The 25,174-nt window shown below is 41.1% G+C and overlaps 1 protein-coding gene across 1 annotated transcript; it reads right to left on the bottom strand.

Moving 5' to 3' along the window:
* Positions 1–487: 487 nt before the first annotated feature.
* Positions 488–15,026, bottom strand: TRMT9B (tRNA methyltransferase 9B (putative)). Its single transcript, XM_021694249.2, has 3 exons — positions 14,873–15,026; positions 7,626–7,799; positions 488–1,530 (listed from the first exon to the last, which is right to left on the bottom strand). The coding sequence occupies exons 1-3, from the start codon at positions 15,024–15,026 to the stop codon at positions 497–499; spliced, it is 1,362 nt and encodes a 453-aa protein (XP_021549924.1). The 3' UTR covers positions 488–496.
* Between the last annotated feature and the right edge of the window lie 10,148 nt (positions 15,027–25,174).

Genomic DNA, 25,174 nt, shown 5'->3' on the forward strand with positions numbered 1-25,174 from the left:
TGAGAAGCAGAACTCACCCACCCCCTTCATTATAAAAATAAAAACAGAATCTTGTATGGAATTGTCAAATCACTATGTTGTACACCTGAAACTAATATAACATCGTATGTTGACTCTACTTCAATAGTAATAAAAAAAAGTAAACACCCAGAATCTGCTAAAATCAGCATCTAATACTGACAAATGATATACATGTATCTTCATAATAATTTCACCTTGCAGGGAAAAGAAGATCCCAACAATACTGAAGTTCACTTCCTATTGCTCCTTCAGTTCTCTTATATTAATAATTTACGAATACCCTTTGTCAAATGCTTTACGTGCCAGGCTCTGGGTTCATCCAAAGATTTAAAAGATGACCAACTCATCATCTTTACAAACCAAAGCATACATGGATTAAAAATAATAAAATTGGACACAAATTCAGGTAACCGTAACTAAACCCAGTGAAAAGAACATGGTCCACCTTTTGGATGAATTGTCTAAAATGCCCCAGTCAGTCACAATTGTCCTTCTTCTCAGCAATGATACACCAGTTGCCATGATCATTCCCAGAGCTCAGAACATGCAGCTCTGCCACGTGCTCCTTCAGCAGGCCATAGAGCTCGCCTTCTCGAAACACATGGTAGTAGCGCATAAAGGCTCTGGAATCCAAAACGTTGGGCTGTTGGTCTTCGACAGAAATGGTCTCCTCTGGGTTGGAATCTGTGGAGTCAAGTGCAGAAATCCTTCTCAGGATTCTACCAGCAGAAGGGGGACCTTCTTCCACATCACCTGCATTCATGCCATTCTCACTAGTATTGGCGCCTTCCAGAAAATTCCCATCTCCATTTCTCCTAACTTCTCCTTGTTGGTCCCCACATAGATGTTTCATTGTGGCTGGTGCTCTCGGCCACTCCAGTTGCTTTTGAGACATCTCCACAAACACATCTTCGTCTAAATTTTGCTCCCTTGTTGAAAATGGTTCTTGGGGACCTGAGTCTAAACTGGCGTGTGGGGAAGGCTGGATGGATATAGTGCTATGGGCCCAACCGTCTGTATTTTTCAAGGGTCTCACCCTTTCAATTTGTTTCCTCAGAGTTGATTCGTCCAAAGACCTAGAGAAAAACCAGGAGCGAAAAGATTTTCCTAACGTGTTAGAGAATCCATTTTCTTCCTCCCCGCCCTTAGAAATATCTGCACAACACATTCTAGCCATCAGTGGCTCATAGTCCAGGCTGTGGGATCGTTGTGAATGACACTGCTCTTGAAAACAAACAGAACAGCTACAGACAGAGCAGGGAGGATGGTAGGGATGGCTTCTTTCTGAATGTGCACACGGCTGCTTTCTCCCAGGTTGGCTGGAGTCTGCGAAAAGCCGGGAGCATAAGGCCCTGTTCCACGGAACAAGCACATCTTGCTTCTCAAAGTGCCGGTTCTTTTGTTCCATGGCCCACACATAAATCATCAGCTGGCCTCCAGGAACTAAGACCCTGGCCATTTCTTTTATTGCTCTGATTCTTCTTTGTTTTGTAGAAAAATGATGTATGACTGAAAAAGAAGAAACTAGATCTCAGTGTGTATACATATACGTAAACCGATGCATTCAGACATTAGTATATTCCATACAATAACGATGCAATTTCAACATGCAGGAAAGCCTCCTTATTTCCTACACGGCAGGATAGATGGTAGGAACAGCACAGCCTTGCTTTAGGGGAGACATAATTTTTGTCTCTGGCTCCTGTACTTTTTTGACAATTTGGGGCAATTATTTTCTTTAGATTTCAGATTTCTTTGCCTATAATAAGACACTTAAATAATGTGTCCGTTCCAAATCCTCCTAGTTCCCAAATCCTATGAAATTTGTTAACTAGAAGGATGATCAGTGTGAATTAATGAAATTTTCCTGGGAGCACTATGTTAGGTAAGTATTCCCTAGTAGAAAAACTATGAAATAATTCCTTGCTTTAATGAATGATTGGTACTTCTAAAGCACCAAAAGGTTAACACCACTAATCAATGTTAACGACATTAATAAAGCAAATAGAAGTGGAGAAGAATGTTAAAGATTGTTTTTCTATTTAGATAATGCAACAAAGATAAGCCAGCCAAGCCCAAGTCCAAGTAATTGCTTATAATTTTTTAAAAAGTTAATATAAATATAATATTTAATATTTAATTAAATACAGAAGTTTGGGCCCATAGCACTGTATCCATCCAGCCTTCCCCACACGCCAGTTTAGACTTAGGTCCCCAAGAACCATTTTCAACAAGGGAGCAAAATTTAGACAAAGATGTGTTTGTGGAGCCGTCTCAAAATTTAATATTAATATAAAGTGGTTGTGTATGTATTTTCAAAAAATCAACATATAAATCATTGTTTTACTTCTAATCCTTGCAAAGTTAAAGTGAGATTCAAGTAGGACTGCCTTTATCCAGCCTTAAGTGTGTTATTAGGCATATTTTAATCAAATAGTATGTGGAAAGCGCCAGTCTATTAGTTCCGAGAGGAGTTTGATCACAGTTCTGTGTCAAGAGAAACTATCAGATCTCTTTCCACATGCAGGGGTAAGGCCCACCCCATGTCTCAGGTAGGAAATTGGTTCTAAGGGGAGTCTGGACACTACTGCTCAGGTATGAGTAGTGAGAGGAGAGATGGAGGGGAGGCTAGGACAGTTCCTATAACCCTCACCACAATCCAGCTGGTAGTGGTGTGTTAAGCAGATAAATCTCTAGTTTACCTGCCACAGAGAGATAGCAAATATCTAACATGAGATTATTATGGAGCTAAAGCTGTCAGAGGAAGATCATTCAACAGGCACATTTGGTCTTGTTCCCAATCAGGTTTTTGTTCCTATCAGCAGCACACACACCCTGGTGTCTCCTGCCCCGCCATGTAGCAGTGTGAGAAGCCAGAGGTATGATGAGGCTAAAATGGGTTTGAAGAATAGGAGCCCCATGTATTTTGTCCTAGATCTGTTAGTAACTCACCTTGTGATCTTTGACCAATCACTTGACTTCACATGGCCTCAGACTATTCCCCACTCCTATCCCCACAGGGCCCTTTATAATGGTCCATTTGAAAGCTTACATGTCTAGAGACAGAGTCTTGAGCTAAAAGGAGGCACAGAGGTCAGGAGGACAAAGACTTAAGATGATGCTAATGTTCATATCTAGGACTATTCATGGTTGTTCATATCTCCCATGACTTGCACCTAATTCATGCCAGAACTTCTGTGGGTGTATCTTGCAAATATGGTCAATCCTTATTATCTGTGAATACTGTATTTGCAAATTTTGCTACTTGCCAAAATATATTTGTACCCCCCCCCCAAAATAGCACTCTCCATGTTTTTGTGGTCATTTGTTGACATGCACATGGTGGCAAAAAACTCCCATCATGCCTGTTCCCAGCTGAGATCGAACCAGGTGACCCCTGCTTCCTTGGTTTGGCTTACCTCCTGTCAACAAGTGTCCTTTCATGGTCTATTTAGTGCCACATTTTTTGCATTTTGTGCTTTTCGTGTGTGATTTTGCTGTTTAAAATGATCCCTGAGCATAGCGCCCAAGGGTTCCTAAGCGTAAGAAGGCTAGGCTATGTCTCAGAGAGAAAATAGATGTGTTACAGTAGCTTCGTTTGGGCTGTTGGCATGAGCTCAAAATAAGTTTTCTTTAGGGGTACCTGAGTGGCTCAGTCAGTTGAGCATCTGACTCTTGATTTCTGCTCAGGTCATGATCTCGGGGTTGTGGGATGGAGCCCTGCCTCAGGCTCTGTGCTGGGCCTGGAGTTTGCCTGGGATTCTCTCTCTCCCTCTGCCCCTCCCCCTCTCCCCCACTCTCTGAAAAAAAAAAAAAAAACATAAAAATTAAAAAATAAGTTGTCTTTAAACAGAGACACGGGCGCCTGGGTGGCTCAGATGGTTAAGCGTCTGCCTTCGGCTCAGGTCATGATCCCAGGGTCCTGGGATCGAGTCCCGCTTTGGGCTCTCTGCTCCGCGGGAAGCCTCCTTCTCCCTCTGCTTCTCTCTCTCTCTCTCTCTCTGTCTGTCTCTCATGAATAAATAAAATCTTAAAAAAAAATAGAAACACATGTAAAACAAGGCTGTGTATTAGCCAGTTGACAAAAACGCTGCAACCAGAGGCTCACGGACACTTCACTAATGAAGTGTTCAAGAGACTTAATACAGTATAATTACTGTGAATAATGAGAGTTGACTATGTTCCTTTTGGGGGGCCAAAAAGGAAAAAAGCATCATTAAAACCAGACTAATACAATAATCTCTTTTTAGCAGATTCGTAAGTCTTCAACATTCCAGGATTCTGGGCTTCAAAAGAAGTCTTTTTTAATATTCTTTTTTTTTTTTTTTTTTTTTTTTAAAGATTTTATTTATTTATTTGAGAGAGAGAGAATGAGAGACAGAGAGCAGGAGAGGGAGGAGGGTCAGAGGGAGAAGCAGACTCCCCGCTGAGCAGGGAGCCCGATGTGGGACTCGATCCCGGGACTCCAGGACCATGACCTGAGCCGAAGGCAGTCGCTTAACCAACTGAGCCACCCAGGCGCCCCAAAAGAAGTCTTTTTTAAAAGGAAAGTCTTTATATGTATTTGTTAAACATTTGTTCTGTGATGATTCATTTTTAATAGCATAATATCACCCAAGAAATATCTCAATCTTTTATATTGCTGCTGCTTTTTTTTTTTTTTTTTTTTAAGATTTTATTTATTTATGTGCGAGAGAGAGCACTAGCAGGGGGAAAGGAAGAGGGCCAGGCAGACTCCTCACTGAGCAGGGAGCCCACCAGGAGGCTAGATCCCAGGACCCCAAGGTCATGACCTGAGCTAATGTCAGATGCTTAACCAACTGAGCCACCCAGGCACCCCTGTATTGTTTTATGTTTATATTTAACATGTAATACTAAGTAACCTTTAGGCCATATTTTTTGGGAAAAGTTTACAAATGAAGATTTCTTCATTATATAAAAAATGTATTTTAAAACATTCTAAATGGAGCCAAAATGGGATATGAAGATACATTTACATGAATTATCAATGTCAGGAAACTATATTGAATCTTTAAAGGATAAAAAAAAATCCCCTTTTGTTTAAAAATCATAATCACAACCTAAAGGCAAAAATAGTACAATATAGGGATTCTATAGCAATGTATTCCTACTGAGACCCCAGAAAATAGGGAGGTTGAATTCAATTACTGGATTCTAGAACTAGATGGGAAGTTACACAAGATCATTTTTTTTTTTAAGATTTTATTTATTTATTTGACAGAGAGAGACACAGCGAGAGAGGGAACACAAGCAGGGGGAGCGGGAGAGGGAGAAGCAGGCTTCCCGCCGAGCAGGGAGCCCGATGTGGGGCTCGATCCCAGGACCCTGGGATCATGACCTGAGCCGAAGGCAGACACTTAATGACTGAGCCCCCCAGGCGCCCCATCACAAGATCATCTTTAAAGTCCTGCTGTATCTTGATATTTTATGATATATTGTTATGTAACTTTTCCAGTGTACAGGTCTCAAATCTCTATCTAAAAGCATTCAGAATCCATAGGTTTAGCATAAAGCAGAGCATTCCAACCTCAGCACTCCTGATATTTCGGACTAGATAATTCTTTGTTGTAGGGGGCCACCCACTAGGTGATAGTCGGTTGTACATACACACATCCAGTTGAGCCAGCTGAAAATGTCTCCGGACAAGGACAAGTGTCCCCTAAGGCTGGCGGGGGCAACAACATAAACCGAAGCTGAGAACCGTTGGCATAAAATAAATAGTTGATTGGCACTGTTTTAATATATTGCTAAATTTTCACAGAACTGTCAAGCTATTCTAAAAGTAAGTGGAAAGAGTGTTTCTTTTTCCAATCTGCCAGCAAAACATAATGAATGTATCATTAGGTATGATGCTTACCTTTCAAAGTATTATTATTAAGAGACATGGAAAAGCAAAAACTATATATTTCTTCATGTGAAGATTAGCAAAAAGTGTCAACATACAGATTTCTAAACAGGGAAGTAAATATAAATGGACGTAAGAGAGAGAGACTATCAGAATTTTTCATAATATGGTTCTAAATGTGAAACCTAGCTGAAATGACCACATCACATTAATTTATAGTTACAGTTCCTAAAAATACATGGTGTGTTTCCACCGAAGGAAGCATTTTTCTTCAGAAGACGGCAACCAGGTGTGTTGCATTTCTTCTGCCGACAAGGCGTGAGACTTCTGTTGAAAGCCGAGAGAGACTTAGAGCATTTCCCAGGCGCAGGAAAGCCGGGCAGTCTCCCCCTGCCCACAGTGGTGCCCCACGGGCCCAGCCTGGACGTGGGGAGCCTCGCAGACTCTAAAACTGATGTCAACGAACAAACAGAGCAAAGAATACACTTCTCTGACCTCTCCGCGATTTCTCGTTCTTTCGGTAGAATGACCAGCCCCGAAACTTTCTTTCCACTCAAGGTTCAAAGCATTGTAATGAGTTGCTTGGTGTAACAGGAATCCCTCCTCTTCATGTTGAGGCCCCAAATGGACTTAACAGTTTCGACTGCAATAGGTGGGGCTGTCGGAGAGCAGGTTTCCATGGCAACCGCCTCCTGCCAGTCCCAAGGACTTTCACGGCTGGGGCATCCAGGCCTGCATCCCCTCGCTAAGCAGAGATATAGTCCCCATCTAAGGTCAAATAGATCGAGTCCTCATTTCCTTCAGGAGAGAGCAAATAGTCTTACTCTGTATTTTTATCTGACAATCAGTTTTGTATCTAGTCAATTTTATGTAGGATCCCCTTGCTTTGACGAAGCTCGCTGGAGTCAAATAGATTAATCTTTTAAGTGTATTGGAGCAAATGATTTGCTGTGCAGAAGATTTTCCTCTTTGCGGAAAATTGCTGCAAGATTCCCAGCGTATTTAAATAGGACTAACGGACTGGGTTTCAGAATTACGTGCATTGCGTAAGAGAGCCTTACTTGTGTCTATTTCAGGCATGGGGTTTTGTTTTTCTTTTCATTTGTGGCCTGTGTGTTTGTATGGGCACATTTGCTGGGAAAATAGCAACATAATCCCTAGACTTCTGAACAATCTTTGGCATTAAGAGAGCTGAGTGGCATTATAAAAATAACACAGTCTGGGACCAAGTGGGGCCATCTTCCCTGGTGCCTTATGCATCGGTGAGCTGTAGGCTGCATGACACAGCCTGCCAGGTGACATTCAGTGCATCAGTTTTATAATGTCCTGCTAATAAAGGACACACTCGCGACCTAAAGCAGGTAATATGACTTCTAAAGTTCTACTTCACATTGGAAAAATCTGGCTTCATTTCAATATAACCAAGTACAAAATATTCCAATGAGTAAAATTCCCTTAATGCTTTCTTACTCATAAGTAAAAGAACTGGGAATGAGTCATCGGAGAGAATACAATACCAACTGGAAGGCTTGACTAGTTATCACAATCCCAAGTACCACCATCAAGTACCTTTGAGATTAGTTCAGTAATCCAGTTGAAATATTTTTAATAAAAATTAGATCACATGAATCACATAGACATTTCTACAAAGAATTCACGTTGAGTTGTGAGAAGGGCCTCCACCATGTAATGTCATTCTCAAGGTGAAGAGTGAACGTGTGGCCAGAGGCTGCCTTACCTCCTATGGAGATGATAGCATCCAAGCCCTGGTCCCTAAAGGGGAGCTGAAGGTTGTCACATACCATGACTTCACATCCTCTGCTCCGGGCAATCTCTACCAATGGCCCACAGTAGTCACAGCCCAGGGTGTACACCTGGCTGTTCACTTTAAGATACTTTCCAGTCCCACAACCTGTAAGAGAAAAACCTGTGTTACACGCCGTCCTTTCTGAGAAAGTAGAACGCACAGTTTTTCTTATAACAAGCAATAGAAATAACTTTGTATTAACGAACTGAGACCAATGACAGCATGGCATGAAGGTATTCACAAAAGCCAAAGAAAAGCCTCCAGAGGGCACTTACAGATTTTCACTTATAGGAGGAGAGGGAGAGGAATCGGGAAAAAGAAATTATATTTATCAAACATTTAATGAGGTCATGCCTGTAGGGGTGAACACGCAAGCACCACCAGAGACTGTTAGCTGGCTCACGGCAGGAGAGGGGGGTTTCCTAGACCCCAGGAGTGATGCTCAGTCCTTTATAAAAGCTACCTTCACATACATATTTCATTATGCGAAGGTCTGTATGTGATGGCATTTATTCTCATATTATCTCTCCAGACATTTTTTAAAAGATTTTATTTATTTGACAAGGAGAGAGAGAGCACAAGCAGGGGGAGTGGCCAGGCAGAAGCAGAGGGAGAAGCAGGCTCCCCGCAGAGCAGGGAGCCCAATGTAGGACTCGATCCCAGGACCCTGAGACCATGACCTGAGCCAAAGGCAGACACTTAACTGACTGAGCCACCAGGCGCCCCTCTCCCCAGACATTCTTACCACTCACTGGCTGTGTAAAACAAACTACTGCCCACCATTTTTCATTAGATATAAATAAATGAATGTATACAATAAAACATGCTTTTCAAAAATATTGAATTTGAATGAAAAGGGAATTTTGGTATCTTTTCATCCAATCTATTGTCAGTTCTAGGTTTTAAATGATCTCTGTTGACTCAGTATGCAACTCTTAGAATTACTTTTTTCTTAAACAGACCATTTTTGACATTCATTTTCTGGTGGCAGAGACCCAAAGAATTCAATATTTACACAACCCAAAGATCTAGATCAATCGGATCTGATACTACAATGAAGAAGGAAGCAATAGGAGTGAGTAACCATCGTGAAACAAAGCCTTCTAGGATCTGGTACCTAGTATTATATTTGCACAGAGATAGCAGCTAATTCCTTTTCCAGAAATATTTAAAGATATCATTAGAGCTGATATTTGTGCCTACTGGCATTAGCTCTAGATTTTTCTCCCTGAAAAAAAAATCTACCACTAATCAAGGACGTTTAGTTGGCTGCTTCGGAAATACGTCACAGTGCTCTAGTAACTCCCTCTTGATAGGCCATTCAAAATTATGAGACACTAAAAGCATAATTAAAGTTCATCGATGCCAGCTGAGACAGTGGCGAGCCTGTGAATAAAAAAATGAGATTTCCAGTGTGATTATTTCAATGTAAATGATTGGGGTCTTAGAAATATTTTAGATCTCACAGCCATGGTTCCCAAGAATGCTTACGAGAAAAAGAAACCAGTATTTGAGGGGAGTTATGGTGAAAATAGGAATCACAAAGTATTTAAAAATGGCAGTCCTGAGTATTTCAAAGATGATGGTCATAGTTGAAGAAAAAATAGTCTTGCAAATCCGTTTGCTTTTTTAATTTTAATTGGCTCAGGGGATACATTTTAAAAAATGGAAAATTATCATAGAGAGACGAATAAGAACAGGTTCGTGATAGACTGCTGCTTATCGGTGGTGGGGGTGGGGGATGGGTGAAACAGGCAAAGGGGATCCAGAGCACACTTATCGTGATGAGCACTGAGCAATGTACAGAATGGTGGAATCACTACATTGTGCACCTGAAACTAATATAACACTGTCCATTAATGATGCTGGAATTTAAAAAGTAAAAAACAAGAAAGAAGGACAGGTTTGTGGACCATTCGAGCTAGAGGGAGGTGTTCAGAGGGCATCTGGCAGTACTGAAACCACTCGGGCCTTTTCAAATCTCAGCATCTCCTGAAAGGCTTCCAAGGCCCATGGAACCCTTGATTTATCCCATATTCATTATTTTTAAGCTTTTATTTATTTGTCAGAGAGAGAGAGAGCACAAGCAGGGGGAGGGGCAGAGGGAGAGGGAGAAGCAGACTCCCTGCTGAGCAGGGAGCTGGACATGGGACTCAATCCCAGGACACTGAGATCCTGACCTGAGCCAGAGGCAGACGCTTAACCACCCAGGTGCATCCCAATCCCATATTCATTTCTGATGACATTCAGTTTCAAGGATAGTGGTGGATCTCCCAAGTATGATGCCATTATTTATTTTCTAACTGCATACGCTGAGATGCTAAAGAGGGGCAGATTCTATCCTAATGAGATGGGGAACACTGCCAAGCCTAGTGACCCCATTATCTTAAATGTGCAAGAAGCCTATCAGAACATTTTTGATATTGCAGCAAGCTCCAGCACACAACACTCATGCTGCTTTGCAACATCTCATTAAAGGATAACCTCTCGTAGTACTGAAGTGAGCAAACAGAAAGTGCCTGTAGGCTTCCATTCCCTCTTTTTTCCATTCTGCACCACACTCAGAGAAGGAAACAGATACTTGCCCCAATTCCACAAAATGTTTTGGTGCATGGTGGGCAAGTGTGTTTGCTAGAAATAATTAATCTGTTTCCCTTCTTAAGTTTGTAGGAATTACATTTTTTAAATTAAGTTTTTGTTTTGTTGCTAAGACTGTTATCTGAAAGAGAATTCTCTTTTCCCATGGGAAAGAGAAGAATGTATAGCCTATTTATTTCCCATTTTATATACATTTCTTGAAACCAGAGATGAAGGGATATGTTTTATTCTGTAGGCATATTATGTGCCTACCACAAAGCAGAGGTTCTACATTTCCATTGACTCAGTGCAGGAATGGTAAATAGAGAATGACTTAGCAAATCAAATCTGACCACAGAGACTGGGAATAAGTACATACAGTGAAGAGGCAAAGGGAATCTTAATTATTGAAAAGTTCATTTTTATTATGTACGCAAAAATGCAATTTTCAATACTACTGGGACAGACGGTTGTCTCTGATGTCGGGTAAAAAGGTAACCTTGCCCCAAAAGAATCGGGCTCTGGTCTTTTTCCGGCTTTCTAAGCTAATCTAAATAAAGCTCTCAAACCCCAGAACACCCTCCATGCCCCATCTAATGTCCTTAGTGACAAGCCCATTTTAGGTAACGGCATTGCTGTGACTGCACAGAGCCTAGCATTTCCTGAGAGACTTGGGATTTCTGCTGTCTTTGAATCATGCAAGTTCTTTTCACTTAGGCTATAGTTCCTGCTCACTTAATTCTTGATACCTGCCCTGAAGACTTAGTTGTCATCAGGAACCCTTCACCCACACCTCAGCAAATCAGCTCAGCTGGGGAATGGGGTGAGGTGGTTAATAAAATTTTAATCAACTGAAAGTTGCACCACTTAAATAGTGAAAACAGCCTAGGAAATTACTGTATGGGCAACTGGAACCCGATTACCTCCAGATGTTTATTACTTATGCAAAGTTTTACTCCTAATTAACTATACATTGCTAATCTAATAACTAGTCAAGTTGCCAACATAACAATTGATTTTAGCGAAGTGGAAAAACTGGAAAGAAAAAAATACTTCCTTTCGGAGATAGTCGTATTATCCTACTTTTTTTTTTTTTAAGATTTTATTTATTTGTTGGAGAGAGAGAGAGCACAAGCAGAGGAAGCTGCAGGCAGAGGGAGAAGCAGGCTCCCCACTGAGCAGGGAGCCCGATGTGGGGCTGGATCCCAGGACCTTGGGATCATGACCTGAGCCGAAGGCAGCTGCTTAACTGACTGAGCCACCCAGGCATCCCTATCCTACTTTCTTTTCTTCTAATCTCCTTGGGCTTCTTTCTTTTCTTTTCACTTATTTTTTCTTTAACTTCATTTTTATTTTAAAATCTATCTCTCAGGGTGCCTGGGTGGCTTAGTCAGTTGAGCATCCGACTCTTGGTTTCAGCTCAGGTCATGATCTCAGGGGATCGAGCCCCCCATTGGGCTCCATGCTGGGCTTGGAGTCTGCTTGGGATTCTATCTCTGCCCTTCTCCCTGCTCTCAATCTCTTTCTCCCTAGACTGTCTCTCTCTCTAAAATAAATAAAATATTTTTAAAAACCCTCTCTCTCATTGTGTAATCAAAACAGTACCATTCATTTATTGAGTAGTTAAAAAACTGTAAAAGCACAAAATTCGAAAGATACAAATGGGTAAAAAAAAAATATTTACTAGATAAAATTATGGAGTTGCACAGGGGCATCTAAAGAATATTATTTGCACCATAATTTGTAGGAGCGAGATCGAGCAGACAACATGTATCTGTTAATAGGGTGCTATTATCAGAGAATGCCATGCAGGTTTTAATGTGAGGCAGCTGTGTAAGTACAAACATGGGATGATCACAATATATGAAAGGAAACAAAAGCTCGGTTTGTATAAGATACCACCATTTGTGTAATCAAAAAAGGACAATCCACCCATATGCACACATATGCAAATGCTTATACTTGAAATATCTCAAGATTATACAAAAAGCTCATTGCCTCTGGCATGGGTTACTTGGTGCCGCAGGACGGGGATGGCATATTTTTCACCGTATACCCTTTGGTACCTTTGTTACTGAGCCACGTAAGTACATCAGCCAGCAAAACAATTTTAAGCAAGTGGTAGTCCTCCTTTAATTTTTTGTTCGTATCCTTTCCTCATTTTTTTTTTTTTTTGAAATTTTGGTCCTATTGTTTTGTACTGACTTTAAAGAATACCCTGTAGATTCAGTAAATTATCCAGTGTTCTATCAGATAAATTGCAAATATTTTTAACTTAATTTTTGTTTTTTGACTTCATTTATATATGTCTAGGTTTTTGCCTTGTAGAACTTTCAACTTTTTACATGGCCAAAGATATCCATATAGTCGATCTTCTTTTTTTTTTTTTTTTTAAAGATTTTATTTATTTATTTGAGAGAGAGAGAATGAGAGAGAGCACATGAGGGGGGGAGGGTCAGAGGGAGAAGCAGACTCCCCACCGAGCAGGGAGCCCGATGCAGGACTCGATCCCAGGACTCCAGGATCATGACCTGAGCCGAAGGCAGTCGCTTAACCAACTGAGCCACCCAGGCGCCCCCATATAGTCGATCTTCTTTACTCACAGGTTCCATATTTGCACGTTCACCTATGTGATAAAATCTGTGACCCCCAAGTCAATACTCAAGCACTTGCATGGTGGTTCACTGACAAGCCTGTTTATAGAGCAGCAAAAATTTGGAAAAATTTGAGTTGCCTGAGGTGTCTGGCCAGTGTCTTGTTTTGATTCTCATCCTACCAACAAGTGCTCTTTCTGTGGTCTATTTAGTGCCACATTTTTGTGCTTTGTTCCAGTGACTTCATGGTTTAGGATGGTCCCTGAGCATAGAGTTAAAGTGCTGTGAAGGGTTCCTAAGCCCAAGATGGCTATGACGAGCCTTATGACGAAATATATGCGTTCAGTAAATTATGTTCAGGCATGAGTTATATAGTGTGTTGGCCTTGAGTTTAATGTTAAAGAATCCATACTATATCGTCATAATGTGTCTTCAAATACACAGAAGCATGAAACAAGGTTAGGTATTGATCAGTTGACCAAAATGTTGTGACCAGAGGCTCACAGGAACCTGACCCTGCATTTTCCCGCAGGGCAGTAATTCAGTATTCACGAAGTCAGTGTTCATGGCAATTTTATCAATTTAACGTAGGTACTGTGAATAACGACAACTGTATTGTCTTTTATGATTTCTGACTTTCCTTGGTGTTACACACAGAAGGGGCTTTTGCCTCTGAGGATATTTTTAAAAATAATCTAGTTGTCAATCATCTAGTCCTTTAACAATTTAATTTTCTCATATTTACATCTTTGCTTCATTTGGAATTTTGGGGTAAGGTATGAGAAAGTAGCATATAATTATACTGTTGTCCCAAAGCCACTTATGGAATGGTTCCTTTTCTTCCTAACTGATTTTAAGATTCTGGCACTTTGCTGACATCGAGGGTGGTAAGAGTTCCAAACTCACTGTATCTTCTGAAACCACAGTTAATTTTTAAAAGTTGACATGACAGAGGTAGTTTTCAAAGTCTCTCCGTTTCTATATGGTGTGCACCCCTTTCCCATATTCCACCCTGCTCATACCACCTTTAATAGGCTAAAAGCCATGGATACAGGTCTGTTTCTCTTATTAATATTTAGAGTAAATGTTTAGAGTAAACGTCAAATCAGATGGAATTGGTAACTGCAGATTTATGACTCTCCTGGGCACAGTCTGTACGCAGTTGCTGGAAAGCAGTTTTAGGTGGGCATGCCTCAAGTAGGAATCCTACCATGTCTTAAACCTTAGTCTTAGATCTGCTGGGTTGTGGTTTACCACTTCTTGATTCAGAAAGATACTGAGCCAAAGTCCTCCAGGCAAATCAGTGATTACGAAGATATGATCTAATTAAAGAAAGGCTCTAATAATGAAAGACCTATGGAATAGTTAAGGGAAAAGGATCTATGAGACTAATAAGAGGTCACGGGACCTCTTGTGTAATCCCACAATTCTGGCTCTTCTGTAGAAGGCAAGAGAGCCAGTCAGGGTGAGCCACCAAATGTTATTTACAAATGTGAATGTTTCCAAGTTTTAAATGGTCAATTTCACCCGCAGTCATTTCAGTCATGATTTATTCATTCAGTGCCAGGTCGATTTTGTTGGAGGATGTGCGCAGAGGCTCTCGAAAAGGTCACCATTGTGTGAATGTAGATTTCAAAAAGTTTCCTACTTTCTGACTTGATGAATTTCTTTCTTTTTTTTTTTTTAAAGATTTTATTTATTTATTCATGAGAGACAGAGAGAGAGAGGCAGAGGGAGAAGCAGGCTCCCAAGGAGCAGGGAGCCCGATGCGGGACTCGATCCCAGGACGCTGGGATCATGACCTGAGCCCAAGGCAGACGCTTAACCATCTGAGCCACCCAGGCGCCCTGACTTGATGAATTTGTGCTATAAGGTTGAATAGTCTAGGTACTGGCAGGCCAAGGACACAATTTCAGACTTCTGGTCAGAACAGAAATGTGAGATGCATCTGAAAAGGAAAGGCACAAGAGAATATATTTCAGACTACGGGGCACAAGCCCGGGTTACCTATGTCAGCAATGAGGCTGCCGGGCTTCTGCTCCTGGAGGAACTGGCGGACACGAGGCCAGGCTTTGCTCTGCAGGTCACTGAAGTAAGGTGCCGTGCTCTCATACACATCATGCACGTGTTGCTTCTCCAGCTGGGCAGCTTCATGATCCATCCTGGGAATGGGGCCACCCCAAGAAATGCAGGTCAGAGTACGCACCAGAGATAACTGATGGAGGATGCAGATTTCCTAAAATCGGGGACCTACAACCGTCAAGGTTGTACTGTCCTTACACTCTCTTTTGCACTGCGAAGGACAAAACCTGCAGTGTGACCCCACCATAATTGTCCAAAGGCTAGCAAATGCATAGTTTTTACCTGCAGATCTTCGGAAAATAATGGTTTGGAAACGAGCCAGCCACCCTACGTTCCTGTGCAAGATCAATTCTTCATTTTGGAAGCATATATAAAAGGCTTACCAAATGGTTCATTCTGGATAAAATTATCTAATGCTAAATACGTTTTTTTTTTTTTTTTTAAAGATTTTGTTTATTTATTTGAGAGAGAGAATGAGATAGAGAGAGAGAGCATGAGAAGGGGGAGGGTCAGAGGGAGAAGCAGACTCCCTGCCCAGCAGGGAGCCCGATGCGGGACTCGATCCCGGGACTCCGGGATCATGACCTGAGCCAAAGGCAGTGGCTTAACCAACTGAGCCACCCAGGCGCCCGCTAAATACGTTTTTAAAATTTTATAACAGGTAGCTCATCACTCCAATCCAATCACAAAGCCCTATTGAATCTACCTTTTTTTTTTTTTTACAGGTCTTTGAAATTTATTGTAGTCACATAGGGAAAAAGTCAGGTTTAATGTTTTTGGATTCCAACCATTTCTCTATTTCCATACTAATTCTGCTTTAGAAAAGGTGCTCATCTCCTGCCTGAATTACTTCCACAGTCTGTTAACAGGTTTTTTGTTTGTTTTTGTCTTTTGCCCCTCTCAACCTCTTTCCTTCACTTATGCCACAACTATTTTTCTAAAACATAAATCCAGTTGTGTTGCTTTCCATCTCAGACTTCTTCAGAGGCATTTTATACCTTGTTCAATCAAGTTCAGGTGTCTTAGTGGGGCTTACAAGGCTCTTTCTGATCTGGCCTTAACTTACCTCTTGAAGCCATTTCTCACCACCCTTCCGCAGCATCAGATGAGCTGTATTACTCAGTGAACCATGGTTTCTCAGATGCGACACATTCTCTCCCTGATCCAGGGGCCTGAACAGATGCTGTGCTTTACCTGGCTAACTTCCATTCATTGTTGACACGCACATCACCTCTTCCAGAAAAGCCTTGTCTGACCTTTCATGCAGGATTAGGCAATCAGGAGTGGAAAAATGTAAGAGCAGTCGTAGAGGCCTCTGCTGTGTTGGGTTTAATCTTTTAATTATTCTCTTGAGGCATGTGAGTGAAGAGTATCCCAGGGAAGTGGCCAGGGGCTCAGCTTGCGGCTTTTTACCAATCAATATCAAAGTATTTTCAATCATTTGAGAGCCCTACTGGTGCGCATCAGCTAGTTTGGTGCTGCCCTTTGTACCCCTGTGCATCCCATGCATACCTCTACACATACAAAGGGCTATAATAGTTTATTTGATATTTTCCTCTAGTGCTGGCTGGAAAATCCTAGAGATCAAGGGCTTGTCTTATTTAACGCTGAATCCCCTGGAGTTTGCACACAGCAGACCGTCAATAAAGGAACAAACAAACATAACCGGAATGGAATCTAACCATGACCACAGAAGGTGGCATTGGCTTTGGGAGAAGAGGGAGTGACTGTGGGGCATGTGGGAAGAAAGGAACCTACACTCACAAGCTTGCAGATGAGAGAGCGACAGGAGAAGGGCCCAGTCTCTAGACGGCCCCTGCGTCCCGCTCCCCACCCTCCATCCTCTTACACCCCCACCCTGGGAAGTAGGAAGCACTTGAATAAGATGGTGTCTCATTAGGAACTACGAAGTACCTTCCCTTCTTACTCCCCTTTGCATTTAAGAAATATCTTGTGGAGAGAGACTTTGAGACTACATAAATATCCTGTTTTTCAGAGTCTCATCTGCCAGTTTCAGCGTCCTACCCATGGGTGATTCTTGCCCAAAACAGTACCATAATCATCACCAAATGATGATATTCTAATTCCATCATTCCTTCTATTGCAAGGAAGAGCTTCTCAGGATTTACTCTTAAGAAAACAAATTAGCAGTAGACTCTCCTTAATTACCATGGACCTGCCCACAGCCCCTGCAAAAAAATCTGGCAAACTCCTAACAGAGTACAAATCTCATTTGTGAGGTCTGACAAAACTTCCACCCAAACTGAAACAGCTTATGTTGCACCCTCAACTGGAATTTACAAAGTAAACAGATGGCTGCCTGTAACTTCCTACACACCAGAAAAGCCCAAACGCCCAGTGCTTTTCTTTTTAATCACAATCTCCGTAGACTTAAGTCTCTTTAACACTTTTTCCCCCTCAAGGAATCAAATCAGGCAATGCAATTTTGAGGAACCCTAGAACAAATACATTTTACTTTCTTGTACTTGCACATGTCAAGTGGCAATCAGCATAAACTCGATTATCTTCAATCTGGCTCCAACTACAAGCTCAGAATTTGTAGTATCTGAACAGTACCCCTTGCAGACCTTCCTCTAAGTCCTCTCCCAAATTGCTTGGCCTCTACTGTAAACAAAGACCTATTTTAAAGTGTGTGAACAACAGAAATCCACTTTGTTTTTATTGCATTTTAAGTTAAGATTATATACTGCAGAATAAAGAGCTGACTGTGAACCTGATTTGTAGAGTTGGGGCTCTCCGATGTGACATTTTTAACACTGGATTTAAATTTCCTGCAATATTTTCCAGATGAATGTTATACATATAGGTAAATTCCTTGTGAATTAGGTAATGTGATTAACCTAGTGAGATTAGTACTAAAATAAGAGCACAGGGTTCAAGGTGCGGCTAGGGAGATGGGGTTTGGTTTCGCCAGGCTTCTTAACCTGTGTGCTGTCAGATTCTAGGCCCTTGTAGCTAGCTGATGCCTTGTTGGTGAGTCATGAGAGAAGGTAAAATAATCTGGAAGGTAAGGAGAAGTCAGAAGAAGTAGTGCACTGAAAATTCAAAGAACTAATTTGGGTTTTACTTGAAGTGCAATTGAAAGTAGAAAGTAGTTTTCAGTTGGTAGATGGGTTGGGGGGGTGGGTAACATGATTGGACTTAGAATTTTAAAAGATCGCCCTAGGCATATCTAATTCTAATTAGACTAGAATAGCTATTGTTTTTATTTGTCCCACCAAGTTCACCATCCCCCTTGTCCTGATAATTTGTATCTTGTCTTCCCTGGAGGGGCATGTGACCCAGGCCTGGCCAATCATGGTATCGTATTCCGGATACAATCATTGGTCCAAGGTGGGCAGGTGATACCAGGTGAGCCAATTAGAGTCCTTTCTGGAGAGATCTCTGTGTGGAACTAAAGAACCAGTGGCCTTGGGGCACCTGGGTGACTCCATCGGTTAAGCGTCCAGCTCTTGATTTCAGCTCAGCTCATGTTCTCAGGGTCTGGAGATCGAGCCCCCAGTGTGAAGCCTACTTAAGATTCTCTCTCTGGGGCATCTGGGTGGCTTAGTCGTTAAGTATCTGCCTTCGGCTCAGGTGATGATCCCAGGGTCCTGGGATCGAGCCCCACATCAGGCTTCCTGCTCGGCGGGAAGCCTGCTTCTCCCTCTCCCACTCCCCCTGCTTGTGTTCCCTCTCTCGCTGTCTCTGTCAAATAAATAAAATCTTTAAAAAAGAAAAAAAAAAGAACCAGTGGTCTTGTCCCTGGCATCACAGAGCTAGAGAGATGTGAAGGTCAGGCTGCCAGTGACTATGTTTCCCCCACATGCAGAAGAGCTGTCTTCAGGTAGAAGAGAATGAAGTCAGGCAAAGCAAACAGATGAGAGACAAACGCAGAGAGAAGAAACACGGGAAGCATAAAGTCCTGGTTCTACTCCCTGAGACTTTGGTTCTTGCAGTTCTGGGGGCTACTCCTTATCCTACCCACCTCAGAGTCCGTCAGTTCCCCTTTGTTGGGTTTCTGACCTGACCGCCACAAGAGTCCTCTCTAATCCAGCCTTACTTCTTATACTAAGAACTTTGGGTTTTGTTCTATGGCTAGCCTATATTCCTTGGAAAATGGAAGCGAGGAGAGAAAGTGATAGGAAACTAACAGGAGAGGTCAGTGGCTTGATGTATTTCCCAGGGAGAGAGGAACAAAAAGAAGGATATCAGGGCGCCTGGGTGGCTCAGTCGGTTAAGCGGCTGCCTTCGGCTCAGGTCATGATCCTGGAGTCCCGGGATCGAGTCCCGCATTGGGCTCCCTGCTGAGCAGGGGGTCTGCTTCTCCCTCTGCCCTCTTCCCTCTTGTGCTCTCTGTCTCTCATTCTCTCTCTCTCAAATAAATAAATAAAATCTTTAAAAAAAAAAAAAAAAAAAGAAGGATATCAGCAATTCTTCTAGCAACTGGGTCATCATTAAGAAGTCACAAATACTTGGTTGTCCTGTTCTGAGCATGTGATTAGGATAACACTTCTCCACCCAACTTCATTCAGGCAAAGCCTGGATTGTGACCATTAAATATGATCAGAAAAGATGTGAATTATGTCTGGGCAGAAGCTTTAATAGCCAGCATGTAGCTCCAGTACTGTTTTCCATGTCTCTGCAAAATCATGGAAACAGCAGTGTAGGTCCCTGATGCACAGACAGCGTGGGTGTTTTAAGCCAAAAGGAATAAACAGCTCACCTAAGAAATGTTGAATAGGTAATGAAAAAGTAAAAACTATCAGTTATATTCTATTGGAAGGTACCCTGTTACTATGTGAGTGTGTCTAAATTTTTTCCTTCATAAATATTAACATTATCCTTTTTACTACAGATGTAACAAAATTGGGGAGAAAACTGAATACAGTACTGTATCCCGTCTTTTAAAACTTAATATTGTGAGCCAAGAAGTGACTTTTGCCTGTGGTTTTCTCCAAACTTCTCAAATAAATGTAATTTCCTTCATCCCTAAATTCCACAGGACCTGAAATGTTTCAGAGTCTACAAAGTATTATAATAACTTAAGTAATTCTACCAGATTCTGAACTCTAAAGAAGCAACATTAAATATACATCTTTGGTGAGCCCATGGTATCTAGCACTGGTCTTAAACAGGTCTAACCATGTTTAATGAATAAATGAAAAATGAAACTCCAGGCAAATAAACAATATTTTTAAATTATTTTAGTTTTAACAGTTTAGGTATAATTGATGTATAACAAACTGCACATTTGTAATGTGCGCAATTTGATAAGGTTTATACATATGCACGTGGGGAACCACAAGACAATTATGATAAAGAATGTAGCCATCACCTGCAAAGTTTCCTTACGTCCCTCTGTAAGCCATCCCTCTCACCTTTCAGTCTTTCTTAATGCTGTGTTTCTGGACAAAGAAACAGGGATAGATGGGTGCACACTGAGACATGCCCAACACCCACAATTTCAAATGCAACTTTGAAATTTGAAATGAGTATAAAAAAATGAATTACTTTTAATGAGCATTATAAAACCATGCCTACCACACACATGTATAAATAGTAAAAACATTCAGAGGAGCTGAAAAGGTTTCCCAAGAAAAGATTTTCCTAGTATCTAATCAAGGAGATGAGACACTGAACTTGACCCACAGAGCACACAGAGAACTCTGAGAGGCCTTGTTTTGTCCCCTGGAGTGGCTCCTTGTCCCCAGAGAGAAGTCACCATAGCTGCATATTCTCAGGACAGTTCTTTTCATAATCAGTCCTAGGAAGGCAGCTCAGAAACTGGGATAATAGGCTCGAAGCTCATGGCCCAGTCACCAGGAGGGATTTGTCTTTTGTTTGTGATGGGAACTTCTGTTATATTTTATCCTGAGTTTCTTGCTGCACCATTATTCTCTCTACAGTCAGTCCTCCCCGTTTTGGCTCAGTGGAAAACATACTCATGTGTTTTCTTATTTAATTCTGTCTCCAGGTACCTACCTACCAATGACATTTCTAAATTAAACTCTCTTGCTATGAGGTAAAACAATAGAGCTTTTAGAGGAAAAAGACAGCTTCTATATAACCTTGAGGTTGGTTAGGATTTCTTCAACAGGTCCTAGAAAGAACTAACCATAAAAGGGCAAATAAGTAAATTAGACTATATTAAAATTAAGACATTACAGGGCACCTGGGTGGCTCAGTCGGTTAAGCATCTGACTTGTGGTTTCAGCTCAGGTCATGATGTCAGGGTCACGAGATCGAGCCCTGCATCAGGCTCTGTGCTGTGGGTGTAGATCCTGCTTAAGATTTTCTCTCTCTCCCTCTCCCTCTCCCCCTCCCGTCACCTCCCTCCCCCACCCCCCTGCTTACACTCCTCTCTCTCTCATTCTCTCAAATAAATACATAAATAAAATCTTTAAAAATAAAAAAAATTAGGGCGCCTGGGTGGCTCAGATGGTTAAGCGTCTGCCTTCGGCTCAGGTCATGATCCCAGGGTCCTGGGATCGAGTCCCGCATCGGGCTCCCTGCTCCTTGGGAGCCTGCTTCTACCTCTGCCTCTCTCTCTCTCTCTCTGTCTCTCCTGAAAAAACAAATTAAATTTAAAAAAAACAAATTAAAAAAATAATAATAAAAATTAAAAAAAAATTAAAAAATTAAATTAAGACATCAGTAGGAGAGTGAAAATTCAACCCATAGGATGTAAAAAGATAGTCACAGTACATATATCTGACTAAGGATTTGTATCCAGAATATAAAGAATTCTTCCATATCATTAAGCAAGAGACAAACAACCCAATATAAAAATGGGCAAAAAACCCACAGAACTTCACCGTGGGCAGGAGATGAACAGGAAACACATGAAAAGGTGCCCATCTTCGTTCATATCAGGCAACTGCAGATTAAAACCACAGTGTGATGCCACCACCCACGTGAGAGAACAGCTAACAGGAAAAAGACAGAAGATACCAGGTGTTGGTGAGAACATGGAGCTGCCAGAATTAGAATATGCTGCTAGTAGAAGTGTAAATTGCATCAGCTTGTTTGGGAGACTTTTGGCAAGTGACAACTAAAGCCAAACATATGCATATCCTGTGGCCCAGAAATTCTGCTCTTTATGTATGTGTATATGTATCCAAAAGAAATGCTCACATAAATTCACCAAAAGACAGTCTAGAAGTTCCACAGTAGCATTCTGCAAAACAGCACAAACCTGGAAGCCATGCATTATGTCTGTCATCAATAGAAGCATCAAAGAAATTGCCGTGGATTCATACAACGAAATACTGTAGAGTAATAAGAATCAAAAGTCAGCGACTATATGCAATGAGATGGCTCAGTCTCCTAAATATAATGTGAAAAGAGAAAGACACAAAAGAATACAGAGTATAGGATTCCATTTATGTAAAGTGCAAAAACAGGTAAATCTATGCCATTAGAAGTGGAATCATGGCTACCTCGGGGTGTAGGAATTGCAAAGGAGCGGGGGGGGGGGCACTGTCCTGGGGTGTGGGTAATATTCTATTTCTTGATCTGGGTTCTGGTTACACAAGGGTGCTTATTTTGTGAAAATTCATCTAAGTGTACACATGTATACTTCCCTATATATTTCAATGTAAGAAAATCCTTTTACTTTCAGACAATTGTCTTACTATGAACTTTAAAGGATTTTTAAAACTCAAAGCTGAGCAGAATATCCTTTCTCAGCCATGTCCTGCCATTGCCAGGATGAATGAATGTCATTCATTTAGTGCCTTCTAGGGGACACCTAGAAACTGGAGATCACTAGGGTCAAAGATGAGTTAGGGTACCATGTTGATGCAATATTCCCATGAAATTAGATTATGTAATAATATATACAGAAACTGTTGAGTTTTTAGCTCAGATGAAATTTAACTGAGGATTTCCTCTCCTCGTTTTTCTTGGAATAAAACTATAAGACTTTTTAAAGAACATAAAAATGACCTGAACAAATAGAGATAAACCCAATGCTTGGGATGTGGACCCAACCACTGTGACTTCAACAACCACACACTTAACAATTCTGATTCACAAATAACCCTTAAGGACATGGTCTAGGGAAATTAACTGAGGATTTCTTACTAATTTAAATAAGATAATGTCTCATGCCAGATTATCCAGTAACCAGTGAAGAATAAAGTCCATTTGCTCTCAGTAAAGATGTCCTATCAGGGCAGTGTCTAATTGGTCTGCTGCAAGAAAAGAAACTCACTTTGCCAACCCTAGATTCATGTGTTTATTAAATACTAAATAGCTTTACCTAAATATCCAATGTGAAATTAAGGATGAATTATGTTAGCTCTGGCCTCCAAGTAGCACAGCTACGATGATATATGAGGATTATGGATCTCAGTAAATGGATGGGAACAGATATTATGTAAAGAATCCAGGAGAGATGCTGCCTTATCCTTAGCTTTCTAACAGCATGTGGATCCAATTCTTACCATCATTCTCTCACTACCTTGTTGTTCTATCGTTACTGTTACTCATTAAGACAATTCTCAGACACTTCAGTGCCTTGTTAGAAATGATCGGACAAAATGAAATTTCCTGATTTATTACTGCTATGTTGATCAGCTGGAATGTTTAGCCAGCTGTTTATGTGGCTCTCTACAAGAGCACTTACTGTACTGGAAAAACCTGCTGAGTTTATGGGAGAATAAAAACTTTCGGAATGATTTCACAATATTTATAAGCCATAGAACCAAGGAAACAGCAGTTTGGAGCCTAATTGATAGGAGGGCAGTTAATCACCTGAACAACACAGATGTAATAGAAGAAACAGGGCTCCCCAAAAAACAAAGAAGGAGCCAAAAATACGTGCCAATACATTTTTTCTTTTCTTTTCAAGATTTACTTAATTATTTGAGAGAGAGAGAGAGAGACAGCAGGGGGAGCAGCAGAGGGAGAGGGACAAGCAGACTCCACGCTGAGCGTGGAGCCTGACGCAGGGCTTGATCCCATGACCCTGCGATCATGACCTGAGCTGAAATCAAGAGTCAGATGCTTAACCGACTGAGCCACCTAGGTGTCCCTACAGTTTTTCTTTTTAAAGGTGTAAAATGGAATGATAAAGAAAAGGGGAAAGGCACTAGGGGAAGAGAAAAGGAGAAGAAAAAGGAAAACAAATATATATTGAATGATTATCACGTGCTTCTTATATGTTAATGCAGAAGAAGCAAGACATGGGAAGTGGGAAAAGTAGATAAAGATCTAAGAGTCCCAATTTCATAGGGATAAAAATAAGAAAGAAGAGATAAAATATATAATTTTATGTTTTTATTAATTTTATATCTATTCCAATTAGGGCTCAGAACTAGATATTTACATTCTAATTTCATTGTTCATAGAATGTACTACTATTAATCAATCATTAATGGAAATCAGACTCTGACAACTTGTAACTACAAGAGAGATTCGCTTGAACTTTTGTATTAAAAAATTAAAATTCAAAATAATGCCAAAAAGCTTAAAAACTCTTGCTCTAGAAGTCTAGAATTGTAGTAGGCTGGAGTTTTATGTATTATGTTCATTTCCAGTGTAATTGGAAATTGTTAAAAAGGAAATTGTCTAAAAGGAAATTGTCTGTGAGCCCTGCTTGTATGTAAAATAACACATCTCCAAATGAATGAATGAGAAATTGGGATCATCACCTTAGAATTCAATTAAATTGCATTTATAAGAAGTATCTATTCAAAGACTGACCAAAGCTGGGTAAGCCACTGTGTTTCTTAAAGCCCTTTGGGGGTGCCTGGGTGGCGCAGCCGGTTAAGCAACCAACTCTTGGTTTTGGCTCAGGTTGTGATCTTAGGGTTGTGATCTCAGGGTCATGAGATCGAGTCCCACATTGGGCTCTGCACTCAGTGCAGAATCTGCTTGAGATTCTCTCTCTCTCTGTCCTCCTGCTTGTGCTCGTGCTCTCTCTCTCTCTCTCAAATAAATAAATCTTTTTTTTTTTTTTTAAGCCCTATTAACCTGCCTTTCAGGGAGAGTAGCAAACTTAGAAATTCTATCACAGCTAAGGCATAGAAATCAAATAAATCACTTCAGGTCACCCAATGTGTTTGAAGATCTGACTGCTACAAAAGGAAGGGAAGGAGAGAGGGAGGGAGAAAAGACACTAATGTGTGGACCCCAAAGCATGAAGGCATGAAGGTATTGCTGGGGGTAATTTCTGGTTCATATCTGTTTGTTTGTTTTAAACCATAAGACTTTAGTTTG

The sequence above is a fragment of the Neomonachus schauinslandi genome, chromosome 2, assembly GCF_002201575.2.
Source record: "Neomonachus schauinslandi chromosome 2, ASM220157v2, whole genome shotgun sequence".
NCBI classification, from domain to species: Eukaryota; Metazoa; Chordata; class Mammalia; order Carnivora; family Phocidae; genus Neomonachus; species Neomonachus schauinslandi.

Coding starts and splice junctions, on each gene's coding strand:
- TRMT9B (XM_021694249.2), bottom strand. CDS start 15,026: ATGGATCATGAAGCTGCCCAGCTGGAGAAGCAACACGTGCATGATGTG. Junction 7,800..14,872: donor CAGCCTCATTGCTGACATAG/GTAACCCGGGCT, acceptor TTTCTCTTACAG/GTTGTGGGACTGGAAAGTAT. Junction 1,531..7,625: donor TGCTATCATCTCCATAGGAG/GTAAGGCAGCCT, acceptor CTTCTTTTTCAG/TCATACATCATTTTTCTACA.